The 19,160-nt window shown below is 38.2% G+C and overlaps 1 protein-coding gene and 1 long non-coding RNA gene across 2 annotated transcripts; one reads left to right on the top strand and one right to left on the bottom strand.

Moving 5' to 3' along the window:
• Positions 1–695: 695 nt before the first annotated feature.
• Positions 696–11,156, bottom strand: LOC130557366 (uncharacterized). The gene is made up of 6 exons (XR_008963294.1): positions 11,123–11,156; positions 10,587–10,676; positions 5,396–5,451; positions 5,197–5,252; positions 4,892–5,091; positions 696–3,501 (listed from the first exon to the last, which is right to left on the bottom strand). It is a non-coding gene; the product is annotated as an uncharacterized LOC130557366 (long non-coding RNA).
• Positions 5,894–17,308, top strand: apcdd1l (adenomatosis polyposis coli down-regulated 1-like). Its single transcript, XM_057339063.1, has 4 exons — positions 5,894–6,411; positions 14,326–14,509; positions 14,947–15,475; positions 15,730–17,308. Exons 1-4 carry the CDS (start codon positions 6,351–6,353, stop codon positions 16,495–16,497), a joined length of 1,542 nt encoding a protein of 513 aa, XP_057195046.1. The 5' UTR covers positions 5,894–6,350; the 3' UTR covers positions 16,498–17,308.
• Positions 17,309–19,160: the final 1,852 nt, after the last annotated feature.

Raw genomic sequence — 19,160 nt, 5'->3', positions numbered from 1 at the left:
CAGATCAGAGTAGGCTGACAGAAAGGAGGGGATTTGACGGATGAATCGCCAAACGAATCATTTGAGAGTCAGTCAAGAATTACCACAATAAAAACAGCCTATATTAGAAAATGAAAGTGTTTTTACACCATCTATGTACGTAAACTTGTTGTTGGACACTCCATAAACCAAAGTAGGACCTTAAAAATCCCAAAATATTTCCTCTTTAAAATAAACTTACAGAGAATATATTTAAAAAACAATTAATGTTGCCAAAGAACACGCTTTGGTTTTCTGAAAACTGATTGTCTGAGATTTTGTCTCTTAGAAGTCTAATCCAGAATAAGCCTTTCTGATTCCAACTATAACAATAACATATCAAATAGAAACAAGTATTCAAACAAGCTGATTTGCAGCTCCTGCCAACACATGAGAGGGATCGGATGCTATTTGTCCTCTAAAAGTTATTTATAATCCAGATTAGTGAGACAGCAGATAAAGAGATATTTTTTGCATGCGGATCATCAAAGTTCTGGTTAGCACGTACTCTTGTATCTTATTTTACATTAGGATAACATTATCTGCACTAGTATTAATCATTTAAAAATCTGCCAACTCTCAAATGTTTGTCATGGAATGTTTTCATAATGTAAATGTGAACATGACAAAACTAAGCTTGCTCGGCACTAGTTTAGATAACACGTGTCTGGGGGAAAGTTAAACTTTTTATCTCAAACCTATAGAATACAGTGTTAAATTGATGTCTTATGGAGATACGAGGTCTGTTTTGGGGTATTTATTAACACACTGAGCTAAGTTAAGCTTGGGTGAGTCGGTCACAGATCATTGCACGGTAAAGTGTTGAAAGTGAGATGCTTTGGATATCGAGCCACACTCATGTCCCGATCTGCTACCAGACGAGAGAAATGCAAACTTCAGAGGCGTCTAATCTTCTCAACCTCCCGGCAACAAGCCTTATCTCCAAAGCGGCCAGCAAACGTTGAAGGACGAGAGTAAAAGGCAAAGAAAGGAGGAGAGCGCTAGCAAACGCGCCAAAGGGGTTCTTTTCTAGGCGTTTGCTCACATATCTACAGAGATTAATGATAAAGTCAAGGATCTGGTCTTTGTGTTCTCACACGGGGAATGTCTCTGAGCCGAAGTGAAGGAACTCCAAGCAAACGAAAATGTGCTGTGATGAGATTTTTCAAGAAGATTTCCATTGTCCAAACTGCTAAACCCACATTATTACAGAAACCCTTTCTTCCCGCCAAACACATGTCCATCATTTCTAATTCTTTAAGATAATCGCATTTGTGATCCATGTAAGAATTTTGAAGAAATAAACTGTGAAAGTCACACCTGTATTGTGACTATTACAAGACACATTGTTGTCAAATCATTCATTATAACACAAAGTTTTCATTCATTTGTAAAGTGGATTTTTTCACAAAAGGGACTACATTTGGGTTATTTTGACTTTAGACCATCACAGAAACAAAGCAATGCTTTAGCAACATGTTTAAAACATCTAGAACACCTTAGCAACCAATTTACCATGTCTTAGCAACCATCCACATCACCCTAGCATCGTGGCAACTTTAAAAAATATTTAAAAAATACAAGAGATGAATAGTAGTGTCCAAATTTGATGTCCATCTTTTTTTATTAAATCATATTTTTTTTTCAAATTTACCAAGTTGTATTTTTTTCCATTCTTTATTATACACATATTTTGATGGCTAACTTTAACCTCAGGGGTCATTAAAAGCAAATGTTGAAAACAAATACACCCTCCGGATATCATTTTTGGCCACTTCTGTACATCACATCTGATTCAAAAGCCAAAAGAGTTTGAGAAACAGGACAGTGGTACATTCCCTACACCAGCGTTTGTTTTATTTGTGTTGTTGGATCTGCAGATGTTGTCAGTCGAACCTCTGGAACAACAACCGGAATTCTGCTTTAATGACCCGAATGCATGCGCTTGCGTCTAAATGCCTGTAACTCTGCATGCTTGTGCATACAAATGTTTATTTTTGTGCCTCGCTCGAGCACACACACCGAGAAACCCACAGCGGGTTAGAGGTCAATTGGCTAATGTGTCTTCCATGTGGCATCGGAATGGGAATTGAAATATTCCAGGCTATGTCTATGTGAAATTCCGGATGAAAGAGGGGTAACCTCGACGCCTCCCAAGTTGTTCTGCTCTGACTTGTTTGGGCATCTGTTGCACTCTGATTATGCAAAAAAAGACACGCAGATAAACATCAGCACAGATGGAGTATCAGAAGAGCAAAGGCGAAATCTCCTGCATCCAGGACCTCCATCGAAGGAATCCGTACAGGAGGTCTGTAGACAGGGCAACTTTTCTCTTCTAGAAATAGTTGCTATTAAACGTAAATAGACAGAGAAGCAAACTGTTGATGTGCGAGTTTGAGTTAACAACCAAAGAGCAAACATTCTGAAGTTAAACACAATGGCGGCAGTGTTGGGGAGTACCAAACATATTATTATACACATTTATGCAGTTTGGAACTTTAAAATAGAGGTGATAACTTGAAAACCCTCTTTGTTTTGTACAAAATAAATTACATTTTGCTCTGAATAAAATAGAATAAAATAATAAATGTAACACAATTAAATATAATAAAAACTAGAAGGTACTGGCCCTTTAATTATCACTGTAGACGTTTTAGTTTGTAACTACATTCTCAAAAGAATGACTTTACTGTGATTAAAGTCTACATTTTTTTTTAATTGAGTAAGTACATAAAAAATCTGTGATTAAAACCATCTCCCTCTCTCCTTTACTTAAAATGATGATTTACATATTCAGCTCAGGTGCGACAAAACAGACGTGAAGTAACCTGCAATTTTATGTTTCAACAGAGATGGCGATAGAGCGTCAAAAGTAACAGTTTCCACGACAAGTTGCCGTTTTTACTTAAAGTAACAGTTCACCCAAAAATGAAAAAAGAATGTTGGTAACTGGCACCCATTGACTTGCATAGTATAATGGTAAATGGGAACCAGCAATGTTTGGCTATCAACTTTCTTCAAAATATCTTCTTCTGTGTTCTGCGGAAGAAGGAAAGTCATACGGTTTGAAATGACAAGAGGGAGTGAATGATGAATTTTAATTTTTTGTGTGAACTATCACTTTAACTGCAGTTTAGTTGTTAAAAAATCCAATGCAACACATGTCATTTAAATCATCACTTAGTCTAAATGTCTTGTATGTGTTTTAGCACGAGTAGATGTGTGTTTCTATTTCAAGTATGTGTGTGTGTGTATGCATTTACAACAGTGCAGCTGCGAGACAGCACGCAAGGATGCGAATGTGTGATGATTAGAGAGTGGATCTTATCTTAGGCGCAGGGGCATGACTGCTTTTGTTTTGTGCCAGACACCCTCCCGTCTTCCTGAGCTGGCCTGGCACCCGCTTGTGCTGGGTCGGACCTCCTGGAGCTTGGGCGACTGCCACGTGTTAGTCTTCACTGGTTTGGAACCGCTGGGGCATCTCTGAGGAAGCGTGGGATGGAAAAGACACTCTTTCATATCTCACAAAGTAACACAACTTACTAAAGCCAAATCTCCACGATTACACAGATGACTGAGCAAACAGGCCATGAGAGAGAGAGAGAGAGAGAGAGAGAGAGAGAGAGAGAGAGAGAGAGAGAGAGAGAGAGAGAGAGAGAGAGAGAGAGAGAGAGAGAGAGAGAGTGAGAGAGAGAGAGAGAGAGAGAGAGAGAGAGAGAGAGAGAGAGAGAGAAGGATAAAGAAGTTTTCTAAAGGGGCTTTGCACCTTGATGTCATCAAATCTGTGTGTGCGTGAGTGTTTGACAGAGAAGACAAGTGAGAGAGAAAGGTTTTGATTAGAGAGCTGTTTGTGGTTTTGGGTGTGTGAGCGTGTTAGATCAGAGACTGCCGGCTTTATACAGATAGAAGACTTAAAACAACAATAGAGAGAGAGAGAGAGAGAGAGAGAGAGAGAGAGAGAGAGAGAGAGAGAGAGAGAGAGAGAGAGAGAGAGATTAAAGGAGTAGTTCACCCAAAAGTGATGTATTCACCCTCATGACATCCTAGATGTACACAACTTTATTTCTACAGCTAAACACAAAGTTTTTTTTAAATTAAAATATCAGTTGTTTTTTTACACATACAGGTTTCAACATGTTGAAGCTCCAAATAACGCTAACATCCATCATTAAAACAATCCAAATAACTCCAGCGGGTTCAAAAATGATTTCTGAAGTGAAACAAAAGATGTGTGAGAAAACAATTAATATTTTTAATTTACGTAGCGAACGTGAAAACTAAAATTGCTCAATTCAAATTTGGCAAAACATCGATAGCTTCAAATCTCATTGGTTGCGGTGTCTTGTGACATATGATATTTCTGATTGGTTTCTGGAATTTCAACATTTCGGGACCTTTTGGGAAATTATAAGAGAATTTTAATGTGTAGGTGAACTATTCCTTCAGTAGCAAGAGGGAGAATGTCCTTAAACGTGTGTAACTGAACAGGCCCTATGAGGGGCGCTGTAACCACATTTTGGGATTCAGATATAACTTCACTCTCTCTCTTTTATACAAACATGCATCTGAATTAACATTACAGTTTCTTCTCGCTTAGATGTGATGAACAGCATTTATAGTTTCACAAACCATTTTTTTAAACGGGATATTCAATCTGAACAAAATTTGTGCAGAAGGATTTGATTTACTTTTTTAAAGAAACGCAGTCATTATTCAACAAAACTCTATCATGCCTGATTGCTCATACATGAAAAACATGACAAACTTTTGAATTCCCGAATGAAAAATATGCAGCTGTGCCGCAGTCTACAGATGGTGCCCTGGCCCAAAACCCATTCCCTCCCTGTAAAACATGACCTGTGCTGACCGTTACCTTTAGCTGTGCGCTTCAGCGATGGTTTTCCTCTTAAGAGCTCTGGAAATGTGTGCGGCCGAGCCTGTGCAGCTGCATCGGTTACTGGATACTGGATTTTCTCATCAGACCAAACCACAAGCGGTGAAACTCAGAACACGGTCTGGCGCTCTTCAGGGTTACATCCTCCATCCAGTTCTGTTTTCAATCATCACGTCTGACTGCAACAAACACATTGGCCACATTGGCAGCATCACTGTGTCATGGAGTGACGGGAGCGTCCAGAAATGAGATCAGCTAGTGACCGTTTGGTGAATCGAATTTACCTCACCGGTCTCATAAAAACTCTCCAACACATCCCAGCTTCTGTTTCCGAAGACTTCTATAGAATTGAGTAAACAAAGATTTGAATGAAAACACAGAATCCAAACGACACACATCATAAATTGTTCGACATTGTTCAACGTTTTAAGTTGCGTTGGAAAACATTCATGTTTCTAAATAAACTTTATTTGTCTCACATACCGTTTGTAATACCACATCTAGCAACCAGACCACCCTCATCCCATGTTCTTCCAAACCTGATTCATTGGAGGAGAAAATGAAAGAATTATTTGTGAAAACACAACAATAGACCACTTCATACTGAGATATGTCCCTTTGAAGCATCGTTTTGAATGGTATTATGCCACATAATCACTGATATATATTTTTTGGACTGCACTCGCGTTCTGTTATCTACCTTATTGTTTTTCCAAACCCACAGCGGTCGTGAGGCTCAAGTTAGGATTCCAACATGCTTACCTCAAATGGCAAATAAATAAATCTTTATACTCAAATGGCGCAATGCCATGGCTCTTTCAATGCCCAAAATATATGTGTGGGGTAGAGGAATAAAAAGTATACGCAGGGAACTTTCTGCTTGCTTTGCATCTGTAAAACAGTCTACGTGTGTGCGTGTAAAATGAACACACTGAGATTTAATTTAACGTTGTGGTCAGGCTTTGGCTTTGATGATGCCCTCCTGCACCTTGCTCTGAGTGTTCCCCAGAGGGTTAATGTTGGGAGGTCACAAGTTCCCTCCTCCTCTCTCTCTCTCTCTCTCTCTCTCTCTCTCTCTCTCTCTCTCTCTGCTGTTTTACTCCTCCCTCGCTCCAACATACTCTCATTCCTCTTAGTTCAGATTCACATACAGACAGACTGCATACAAGTCCTGCACAGGTTTAACATTGCCAGAGACAGCACACAATCCACAAGTGACAGACGTTCAATTCTACTGTCGATTCTGCAAGCTGAAGTCACGGAGTCCTATCATGAATGGAAAACTTCACGCTAAAAGACTACACTTGAGATGAAACTCTTTGAAAGTGGATTACGTTTTTCTGCATAACTGGTCATTTCAAGGTGACCGGCCGGCACGGGACGTTTTTCTCTTTTAAATTCTGTATTTCTATTTAAGTGCTTTGGGGAGTGTCTGATCATGGCTGGAGAGAGACTTTTTCACCTGCTGAGGAGATTTTGGATGGTGTGCCTGGTGCAAGGTTAGTTAACGCGTTCTCTAACCTCCTTTATTCCTTTCTTTGTGTCTGTTGTTGATCTATTCTTTAGAGGTTTTACCAATTTCAGGCCCAGTAATTATTTTTAAAGACTAAAACGATGACATTTTCAATTGAACCTCTTCAATCACTGTAGTCTTTTTGCATTGTACTTTTAAAAATGGTTTTACAGCTTGATGCCACAAAAACATCTATATATTTTCTCGAAATGTACTGCTGCCTCGAAAAAAAACCGATGCTTATCGGAAGAACTTTTTCAATGTTTAGAGATCATTCAAACAGGAGCAACACTTACTGTTGATTTGCCAAATGTTTTTATTTACAAATGTGCCTTGTGAGAATCTTTAAAACAGAAATGACTGTTACTATGTGAACAAAAGGCTGTGATTTTCAAAAGCAGCCAAGCAAAACACATTCATTACAGCGACCAACAAGTCTGAGCATTTTCTTACTGCGTTTGATCCAAAGATGCTTTACTGCATCTTTATTCTTGGCACTGATGTATTTTCAATTATAAGGATGATGAACGGCTGCCAAAATAATGTGGGTTTATTTAATAATTATAATAAACGTTAATTTAACACTCACATCCTGAGACCATTTTTAAACACCCTTAAATTGCCAATAATTGAAACAGCAAAAAAAAAAGTTTGTGATACTGACCCTTTGCATTATCAAAGCTTCTGGAAAAGCAACACATTCAACAGCAATTTAATTGAGCAGGAATGAAATACATTAAAATGCATTAAAGATCATGTTTAAACATTTAACTCAAGATGAGTTGTTTAGCTTCATTTGGATAAACTTTTAAATTCTTTCTTTTAAATGTTCTCTTCAGGTGGGTCTCCCTGGAGTTTTCAAGACATCCTCATATAAATGCTTTACCATAGAGACAGACAGTTCGGCTTGACTCCGTGATTTTCTTCTCACCTTTCCCTGTGTACTGATCTTTTCACCTACTAGTCAGTCTACTCCACGGGCCCCAGACCCTAGTTTTTGTTTCGGCCCCTTTTAAAGTTAGCAGGGGCGTAGAGTCGCCCATTGTTTCCCCTGAAAGCAAATCGCAGCCCTGGAACTAATGCCACCATTAAAATAATGATCAGAGTAACAGCCCAATAGCATTAATGACCGCCTCTGTTCCTATGCCATTTACTGGCTGTTTTTCTTCTACTGCCCTGTTTTTTTATCCTTCCTTTCAGTCAGGGATGGTTAGGGTGATGAAGAAAGCAATAGGCTTCTGTTCTCACTATCAGGCCGCCCACAGAGAACGGGAAAAAGTCTGGCGCAATTACCCGTGACCCTGCGGGTTAGTGTGTGCGCATTTACGCAAACGTGCCTTCTTTTTCTTTCATTATATGGCATTATATTACTTTTCTGCGAATGTGTAACATGTGTCCGCTTTAATAATATGACTAAACAGACGCTAATGTGATGCTGTATTGTGGTTGGCCACAACATTGTCTATTTTGATTTAAAAGGAAAAATATTGGAAAATTGCTCATTTTACAAGAAATTATGCTTCCACACAGACTATTAGCATGAAGACATTCCAGTATTAACATGCAATCTCTACCATAACTTTTCCTCTGCTATTGTTGACAGCGCCAAGCAACCGCTCGACTACGTCTGGTCCTTTTCTTCTTTTCATCATTTTCTTTTGAAGTGTCTGCTTTGAGATCCATCTGGTGTTCAATAAAAACATGAATAATAAGCAGAAGTGATGAGACAATGACTGCCTGGCGTTCATGGATAGTAGGCGTAAACTTAAAAACGGATGCATAGCCATCAATCAACGTTAGAAGTGAAAGATCAGACCGTCCACTAAACATCTAAGCATATACAGAATTACGTGTAAAGTTGCGCTGGGCAGTACAATCTTGAGCTTTGCTTTAAAACTTTGGACATAGACAAACGCAATCGTTGGTTTGAATTAACCTCAAAAAGACTATATTTCACCTAACCATGGGTTAAAACAACAGACGCCTACTTTTATTTATTCTAAATTAAATATCAACTAAAGAATGATTTTCTAAACCTAATTTGTATTTTACACCAACTATTAAATGTAGTTGTTAAAGGTTAGCTCAGCAAGATGTTATCTACTATAAACAATTTTGAGTTCAGATTAAGTTAACTATACCATGTTGTTATTATTCAGCCATTATCACAGAGGTGTTGAGTTAACCAAACCCAGAGACACCCTTGGGGGTACCTGTTAGTTTGGAATAAAAACTTTCTCCTAATCCAGCTTTATCTACTGTCAATAAACACGACTGCTGGATTAAGCCGATTTAACGTTCATGAAAAGACAACAATCCTGCAAAATGATAAAGAAACAGACAACTTGGGGGCAGAAAACCCTTTTCTTCATATGACCCCTGAACTCCTCAATAACCAAATCTTATTATACTAGTCCATAATTCCATAAATCCACAAGCACATATTTTTCCAAACTTTAAATAAACGTATGCACATAAACAATAGATTTTAGCGTCCGAAACGTATACCTTGACTGTACTTCATCAGACAAAGATAAAGTGACAGAGAGAGAGGAAGAGAGAGTGCATGGAATCTGAGCTCTCTGTGAAGTAAATGAGGTGTAAATGGTGGTGATTTTTTTCATCAGGGAACGCTATCAACGCTGGGGTTGGTGGGAGTGAGGAGTGGGCTGCACAAAAGCAGTTTCATACAGGAATCTGATGCGAGAAGCAGGCACAATACTTGGTACAATAATAATCTCTAGTGAAACGTTAAAATGAAGAATGATCATGAATTTTAGAATGTGTTAGTGCTCGGTATGTTCCTTTTTATGCTTTCATGACAGCCGAGCTTGTGCAAAACCTGATGATCTATGTGATCACGGCATGATTTAAAGAATGTTCCAAAGGGCTTCTTTTATTCTTCATCTTTCTACTTCATTTTAAATCATGTAAAAAGATGATTAAATGATTTTCAGCGCACCATAGTATTTACATGGAATTCCAATGTAAGGTAAAGAAAGAAACATTTTGTCATGATTTTTACACTAAATTTTTGTCATATTTCAAAAACACACTACCAAATGTATTCATGCCCAAAAATGAGTGCCGGGAAAATGTTGTTAATAAAAAAACATGCAGGTGTTTTGTGCTGGCTGCAACTAACTGCGGGAAAATAAAATAAAAGCAGGATTTTTTATTTTTGGTAACTCAGGACTGACGCATTAATGGGGGGAGAGAGAGAAGCAGCTAAATGTGAAATGACAAATAAAAACAAACAAATTAACCGGTCAGAGGCCCATTTCCCAGTCTCTCTTCTTCAATAAATCAATGTCTCCAGTGTGTGTTATATGCAGGGGATATTAAGACAGGTTGCTTTACTTTGGCTCTCCTCTCGAGACCACACACACTTTCGACCGCAGCCCCCTCTGCTGGTTAATATCATGTACAGCAAACTTACCTGGGACAGACGTCGGAAATGCACGAGATACGTCACTGCGTGTCTCTTGCTAAAGGAATGAATAACTTACGTCAAAAGACGAACACCTTGCTTGGGTTCCTTGTACATATTTTTTTTTCTTCAAATTAATAAGTAGAGAGACGATACAAAAATAAGTACGACTTAAAACAAGTTGTGAATTGACTCTTTGAATGGGTTTAGACGAGCCGCTCTCACCTCGTTATGGCGGAAACGAGTTGTTTACTTAAATGTAAACCATTTTTATTACATCCTTATGCACGTTGTACAGTTGTGTTTCATTAAAACAATTTCTACAAATGTTAAACAACCATAGAAACCGCAACCCTAAACTCCCGTACTTCATAACAGAGACCAAAGCATGACAAGCAACTATTAAAGTCTACCTAAAACAGTTTTTGCAACCCACGGTTACTCACGTAATGTGTGATATATTTTGGCGGGCAAGAATTTTATCTGTGGATTTTGACTGGATTGTAGAAAGCATTGGAGCTGGTGGGAGGGGCGATGCTTTTGCTGACGTCAGCCACCAAATCAACGTTTTGATTTACTTAAAAGGAACCCAGGGTATAGAGAGATGTATGGCTTAATACGTTAATTCTAATAGCCTTACACTACTAGCATTTGTCGTTAGAAACACATCAAATATAAATGAGTATTGCGTTTAGGTTTTTCTTTTTAAAGAAACTAAAATATTAGGATACCTGAGGAGGCCGCCATGTTCTTCTTCGATGACGTAAAATGGTTGCACGCACAGTCAGTCAAACTGAACACCGACACACTAATCAGTTCTTCTGTAAATAAAAGGTGCTGTATGATAAAAATACATATAAAAACAATGCTAAGAATATAAAGACGCGATTTGTTGTATTTTCATACATTTTAATATTGTTGTTCAGAAACAATACAAACATACATATTAATAACCAAAACCATTGCGAATTTAATATATACACGATGTTTTTAGCCATTATAAAATTAATTTTATCCAGATTTTGACTTTTTGATGTTGATTCACATCAGTAGCCTATTGTCTTCTCTCTCTCGGTCATTCGCTGACGGGGCTAAATTCACGTGTGCTCTAATACAGAATAAATAACCAAATCGCAACCATCTTAATATCGTGTTTATATTTTCTCATTATGCGTAAAGTATACGATAATGGTGGATGACGATGTCTTTAATAGTCTTAACTGTCTTAAAGACGGTAGTTTGAAGCTATGATTTAATGCATGTTTACCTTGAACAGACGCTTACTGAACGCATTCTTCTTTTATGGCAGGCAGGCTGGCTTGTGTCAAGAGGACATACCGCCACCTACTGTCCCTGTGTATTTATATATCTGATCTTATGTTCGACGTCTCATATTTTACTGTTATATGTGGAAAACGTGTGTGCTTTGCTGTAGCGTTAAGAGAACGGGTTTAGGTTGTAACCATATGACGTCACAGATTTTGACTTGAAAATGGCGGCCTCCCATTAAATTTGTAAGGTATTGTAAAGTATATGAATACTGTGACAGTTACACTGTTTTTTTTATTTCACATTTATAAAGTCAATGCCATTGTTAATATAATAAGCCATATGCTATGCATATCTCTCTATATCCAAGGTTCCTTTTAACATTTTCAATTTTGCATTGTTTTAGAGTTTTGCAAATTTTCCATAGGATGTATACATTATAGCACTGCTAACTGTAAAACGAATTGTCTATAGGATTGTTATAGGGCAATTATGTGCATATCATCTGTATGAATCATCCACAAAACAAGGAGCATGTATTAAACCAGTAAATAGGGTCAATTGTGTAACTGCAAGCAAAACGTTATCCAAACGCATGTAATATAAAACAGGCCTGCCTAAAATAAAAAAAGACAAAAGAAAATCAGCTTGATTAAGGCCCTGTGTAACTATCAAAATAACACAATAATAAAACACACAAACTGCATTTAACATTATCATGTTGCTAAAGTGTAGGCAACAGATCTGTTGTTTTTAAATCTTAGCTTAACATCGGAAAATATCCCTTAGTGCAGAAGAGCGTGGATTCTTTCCAAACAGCATGAGGAAATAATTCCCTCATTTAGACAGCAAACAACCTCTGACATGCTCAATAAATGCAATCAGATGGGTTTAGAGAGCACAGTTAACAAATGGAAATAAAACCCTTATTTATTTAACTGATTTAGACTAATAAAACTATTATGAATCGAGCTGTTTCTACTGTTACAAGATGGTGACATGACTCAGTATATACAGTCCTTCTTTGTAAAGTGTTTTCGTTCAGCATCAAAGCCTTGCCTTTGAAGGCAAAAAATGTGCGAATCCTAAAATATTAACAGATGGTTTTATAAAACATGCAGTGTGCATTGAAAAACACTTCTTTTGATGGTGTGCACAAACTGCTTATTGAATATGACTACAAGTAGTATTTGATTAAATTATGTATACAAATTACACTATTATAGCTAGTAAAGTGAATCACTATATTCAGGATAAAGAGGATTACAAAAAAAACATAAGTAAAATGTCAGTTCATGAAACATGAATATTTGTATTTCTTTCTTTTTTATTTGTATTTGGTGAAATGTGATCTAGACATGTTTTTGTGAGGTTACGTCCCCTACATTGCAATAATTTCTTGTTTGACATCTTCCAGAAAAAAACAAGGTCCTAAATAATAAATAAATTTGATATAAGAGCACATTTATTTGTATCATTGTAAAACACTCCTCTGCATGCACTCAACAAATTTTCCCAACACAACCTCTTTCAAAATCCTCCGCTCTCTCTCTCTTTCTCTGCTCATTAGGTTCACTACGCCATAAAAGATCTTACTCAAGGACAGGTCTGTGGTCAGGTCTACGGGAAGGAGATTTAAAACTCAAACAAAGCTGCCCAGTACCGTGTTTGCTAACCTCAGTCCTCACACGCTCGGAGTGTGTTTGCATTTCAATCCGTTTAAAAGAAAGTGTCAAAAATTGTTGTTATCATTGGCCGGCTGCAAACATCCCTTCCCACCCCCTTGAAGACGTCGCTTGATTGAAGTGACGTGCCAAACCTGTAACCCCCTCACCCCTTTTACCACAAAACGTGGTCGGAGCAGGATTAGGATCTATATTCTATATGTGGCTCTAATCGACCTCATCGCGTTTCATTACATGGAAAATTACAGAAATGCAAAATCCGTCAACCACATCCACTTCAACAGAATCACGTTTATGGACCATAAAGAAAGTGAAATGTTCTTCTTTTAGTTTTTTTATTGCTGTTGCACAGAGAAACTGAAGCTTTTTGAAGTGTTTTCAAATATTTTTAAAGATTTAATTTATATGGAAATGTGGCTGCAGAGTCATGAGAAGAGACCAGGAGCAGTGTTGCAAACTTGGACGTTGTGAAATGGTTTCAGACTGGCAAAAGCAACTAAAATCCACATAATTGCTTGATTAGGACTGGCTTAACATCTATGCCTACAAAAGCCCTTTAAACAAAGGTTTTTAAAAACATTCAAACATTGAATTTTGGCAAACTTTGTCAAATTTTATATATATATATATATATATTTTCCATCACTCTCTTAGTACTAAAGGATTCCTGTTTGTTGTTTAGCTTATGTGTGTTGTTAAAGGGATAGTTCACACAAAAATTAAAATTCCTTCATTATCCATTCACCTTCATGTCATTCTAAACCTGTTTGGCTTTCTTTGTTCTGTGGAACACAAAGAATATATTTTGTTGGTAACCCAACAATTTGGGACCCCATTGACTTTCATTGTATCAACACATACCACTGACACATTTCTCAAAATATCTTCTTTTGTGTTCCACAGAAAAACATTCATATACAGGTTTACAACCAGATGAGGGTGAATGAATAATGATATATTTTTTATTTTTAACTGAACAATTCCTTTAATGCTATTAAACCTTTAACAACCACTGAACCTTTCTGTTCTTTGTAAAAAAGGTTCTACAAACTATAAAAAGGGAAGAACTAGTTCTTTGCTGCAAAGATCTCTTGTTAGCACCTTTAGTTTTAAAAATGTACACTATTTTTGCTACCGACATGAAACTGCAAAAAGCAAATAATTTTAACAATTTTCAAAGTGTTCAGACTTAAATAAATCCAACAATTTCCACCTGGTCAATAATTAAACAAATAAAAAATCCCTTTGACTCAAGACACATCACATGCAAAAGTCTACCATGTGGTTCACAACTGCAATAATGCCAAATAAAAACAAATAGTTAAGCCCCTAAAAAGATGGGTTCCCTGTCAAAGCCTAAACCACAGTTTGATATAAAATAGTTTCCATATGCTTCAGGACAACTTGATGAAATGCTATTAAAGCATACACGAGTAGCTATAATTCAGACTTGAATTAAATCTCACACACTGTCAGGTTAACAGACATCTGATCATTTCCTTCTGTTTCTTTTCAGTTTTGTGTGTGAAGGGCACCAAGCTGTGGGAGGTGCCCACCGCCCCCCTCACACCCAACGGTAACCTTAGCACAAAGCTGTTTTGGGAACCCCAGTGCCAGGCTCATCTACGCCACCTGCAGAACGAGGCAAGAATCACAGCCACCATACCGCCAAAGCTAGACGGCCACTGGGTGTCAAGCAGGTAGAAGAACCAAAACACTTTCTGTCAAATTGTACATTAAGATCACATATCATTGCTTTTCTGCACATTCATTTTGATAATTGTAAATACTATAATTGATACATGATATTAAACTAGGCCTATATAAACTCTTAAAAATAAAGGTACTTAAAAGGTTTTTCACAGCGATGCCAGAAGAACCATTTTTAGTTCCACAAAGAACCATTCTGTCAAAGGTTCTTTAAAGAACCATCTATTTCTTACTTTTTTATAATCTGTTTTCGCCACAAAGAACCTTTTGTGAAACAGAAACAGGTTCTTCAGATCATGTTAAAGGTTCTTCGATGCTATAGAAGCACCTTTTTTATGTGTGTACATAATTCTATGTGTAAGAGTTTTGATATATTATCACTATAACATAAAAATAAAAAATAACAACAAAAACTCCTGTCTCTCAGGTGTGAGGTGCGACCCGGTCCAGAATTCCTCACTCGATCCTACACCTTCAACCAAAGCCCAGCGCGTCTCCTCCGAGCTCTCCAGCACTACTACTCTGATAGCGACTGCCACACGCCTTCCTACTCCCTCGTGATCCGTGGAAAACTGAGACTCCGCCAGGCCTCCTGGATCACCCACGGTGCGACTGAGGCGGAGCACCAGCTCCATAAAGTAGGAATGGTCGTTCATAGCCAAAAGGCCATCCATCATCTCTCTACCCGTCTGCCGTCTTCATGTCTGGGTCTCAAAGCTGGTGAACACCTGGTGCGTCATCGGTTGTATGAACTCTTTAATTCCAAAGAAGAGAAGGACTGCTTGGGCGCCTTTGGGTTCTCCATGATGGAGCTGGAGTTGCTAAGGGTCGAGACCCATCATCCTTCTCACAGTAGGCCAGCGAAGGAGCTGTTCTTAGGGGATGTACACACGGACTGGAATGAAAGGGTTCATCATAGACCGACTGGATATCAGGAGCCTCTACAGAACGCTATGGTGAGAGTTAAGACCAGCTTGAAGTTAATCTTGCTTAAACTCTTGTTTAAACCAATGGTTGGGTCAAAAATGGGCAAACTCAAACGTTGGGTTTACATGAACCTACGTTGGGTTGTTTCAACTCATTGTTGGGCCAAATGTTGCCATGTTCTCAACCAACGGCTGAGTTTATTCAGGTTGAAACAGCCCACCACTTCACAGTGTACACAAACATATTATTATTAAACTTATAAAATGCTTTATTTTATTTTCAGCATCACATCCACCCATGTCCAGTGTGTGCACTTGTATACCGAGGCTCTGAACACCATCCGCCTGTTCTACCCTCACCTACATCCATCCCTCTGGATCTGAACGGGCGCTGGGTGAGCCAACGCTGCGAGTCCCGTCCATCCATCCTCTTTCTCACCCGTCTTTTTGCTTTCAATGAGGAGCAACGCACTTGGGAGGGTACCTACCAACATTACTCCGACCCAATGTGCCGGCATCCTAGCTTTACACTGTCTGCATCAGGGCATTATGTCAAAACAGGGAACTCTGTGAAAGTACGTGGCGCCACCGAGCTTGTTTTCAAAGTGACACGGGCAAAATTGGTTGTGTTTGAGCGGGCGTTGTTGCGGGAATTAAATTCATCGCAAAATGGAAGTTGCGGGGAGGTGGGCGATTGGGAAATAGGTGTTGAGCAAGACGTAACCTGGACGGATGGTTGCGAGGCGCTGGCAATTGGACTTCCCCACAAAGAGTACGAGTTGTTTAAAATGGAGGTGGATCATAAGGGGCAGCCCTTGTTGTTTGTTGGGGAACGGCCTACGGATGGATCCAGCCCGGACCGACCTGCGAAAAGGCCAACGTCCTTTCAGACGCCAATGGTGCGTTGTAGTACAGCGACAGGGTTGGAGCTACGCTACAGTTCCCAAAGTGAACGTTCAACGGGACCAAAGACAAGTTCTGCAAATGCACTGTATTCTTCAACGAGTCTTCTGGTTGTTGTAAACATACTGAGCTTGGGAATCTTCATCTAACTGATCAATAGCTAAAACATGATGGATAAAGGTGCCACCAAACGCTGACACAATCCTGTCAATCGGAGGGGAAAATCGTTCAGTTCAGTGCTTGCTGAGAGTGCTCTGACAGTTTTATCTATAGAACGATTTTCATAAAACAAAACTGTACATAGAAGCTTTTTTCTCATCACACAGTATATATACGGTACATTCAAATGTAATGTGTGCCGTTTGGAGTGTTGTTTGGTATTTTGATAAGAATTACAGAACGCTACACTGATGTCTATTCAAAGCCTGGACGTTTGGTCAAAAACATTTAGCAACATTCCAACGTGAAACCATGAAAGACAAAAATTGGCCAATGGACATTTGCGTGACTGGAAACTACAGATGCTTTCCAAGAACAGTCCAAGAAATGTGTTGGTGGTCGAAAGCCTCTCTTTCAGACCTTGTCCTGGTTGTGTAGAAGTGCTTATATGGACTACACTTAGCATGATGGTGACGCTCATAAATTACTCTGTATTATTTCAACATCTGACTGTTGTCTTTAAAGGAAGGCAATGTCGCTCGTAATATTGTTATGTAGATGTAATCTTATAAAATGGTGAGGGTGCCTTGAACATATTTATTGCTACCATTAAAGTAATTTTGATAAGAAATTCCATAGACATTTTTTAATTGAGCAGATATCAAGTTTTGCATCAAAAGACTGAAAAGCATTGTTCGGACAAGTATATATTTTACATGCTATTATGTGCATTTACAGTATGGCGTATCCAAACATCACCTTCGGGTTCAATTCACATTCAATGTCGAATACATGTGGCAAGAACAAACCACATGGCATCTATATTAAAACGCATCTTTGCGCCAATATCTGAAGCAGTTTCTCAGAACTCTGCATGTTCCCTGCTCATGTTTATTTGGAAGAACAGGAAGTTTTTAACGTATTCAGTTTTAGCTCAGTAGAGCGTGTGATTTTCTGTTTTCACAGACTGAAATAATTCTTTGAGAAATTCTGGAGACGTATTGTGGAGGCAAAATACTTTTCCAGGATGACTTTTCCTGTCAAACACAAAAGCGCATGCATGATATTAATTGTTATAGTCCTGACACAACACCTACAAAAAATGACCATTATAACCCCAGTATCTGCCAAAATGTCACAGTTACTGCTTCTACATCATGACTGTGGTAGCTTGGTATTAGCCAAAACGGTCATGAAACTATCAAACAGAAAAATCTGCCAGCAATACACACAACATGGAGATCCAAATTGAATTTATTATGGTTTATAGTAGTGACTGTATCATTTTGGCAAAAACTATAGTTACGGGGTTATCCATTGGTTTTGGTGCAATATACTGTATATCAAACAACAGCAAAGGACAATTCTTAAAAACTTCCAGAAATTAGTCATAGCATAGAAAACATAAATATACAGCTAAAATATATAAAAAAATATATACGGTATAAAGTATTCTATATACATTATTAAATATACAGTGAAATATGTTACAGCAGTTGTGCTAAAAGCTTTTGGCAATTTTTAATATCAGGGAAAAGATGCACTGTAAAAAAAATATTTTACCGAATTTTACTGTTCCTCCCTAGTTTTACACATATTTTAAAAACATTTTATAAAACCTGCTGTTCAATTCTTTCAACTTAGCACAGATTGCAACTATGTCTTTACAATCATCTGTGGGCTTAACTCCTGTTAAACAACTCCTTTGGAATATTAAAATGATGGAGTTTGTGGTTTGTCTGTTAAAAATGAAAAGATCGTTGGCTGAGGGCAGCAACAGAAAAGGGGAAAAAGTCAATGAGTTACATCCAAGAGGCAACACGCTGTTCATATTAAATGATGTTGGTGACGGTGGCTGCAAGTGCCATGAGGTAATGTTTTCTGCTCATAAGACTTCCAAAAGTTTGGAATTTGGAAATAATAAAGAAGGGGTGAACAAGTCACATTTTTTGTCAAACCAACACTAAATAGCAGTCACAATTTGAGATTAGCATCTACTTGAGTCTGTTACAAGCTCGCCAATAACAACAGATGAATCTAAGATAACTCTAGAAGCCTCAGCAAAGCGGGTTAAAAATCAACATCAATTTTTTGGAAGTCTGTTTGTGGTTACAGTTAAACTAATCAAAGCCAACTGTCCGGAGATTAGACTGCAAATCCTTTGGAATCACGCTTCGTGCTTGTCAAAAGAAGCTATAAAAAGATTTAACACAAGGCCTGTTTTACACTGTTCAGTGAAAAGTTGTGAAGCCTAGCATGTCCTGGTTACGATGTCTTTAAGCTACGCTCCTCTGCTCCAGTTATTTGGCTGAGCCGGCTTTGATCGTTGGCTCGACACGGTGGTTCTCCGCTGGTGAGTTGCCACCCAAAAATGGGTCCCGCAGGTTTGTGAACAGGAGAAATAATAGAATGCAACTGACCATATAATTGTACAGTTAGGAGTGCAAAGCAAATTTAAATGAGGAGAAAACGCTTAAAATTAGTTGCGGACAGAAGTATCTGTGTACATCCTATGCAAACTACAATTTTATTTTTCAAACGGAGATGGCGATAGAGATTCCAAATGTATTGACTGCAGCTTTAAATATAAAAAAATAAGACCCAGCCCTACCAAATATTAGTTCAGTTTTAGTGGGAATAAATGTGACCACAT

The sequence above is a fragment of the Triplophysa rosa genome, linkage group LG7 (assembly GCF_024868665.1).
Source record: "Triplophysa rosa linkage group LG7, Trosa_1v2, whole genome shotgun sequence".
In the NCBI taxonomy this organism is placed as follows: Eukaryota; Metazoa; Chordata; class Actinopteri; order Cypriniformes; family Nemacheilidae; genus Triplophysa; species Triplophysa rosa.
This window is presented reverse-complemented; position numbering and strand designations above follow the sequence as displayed.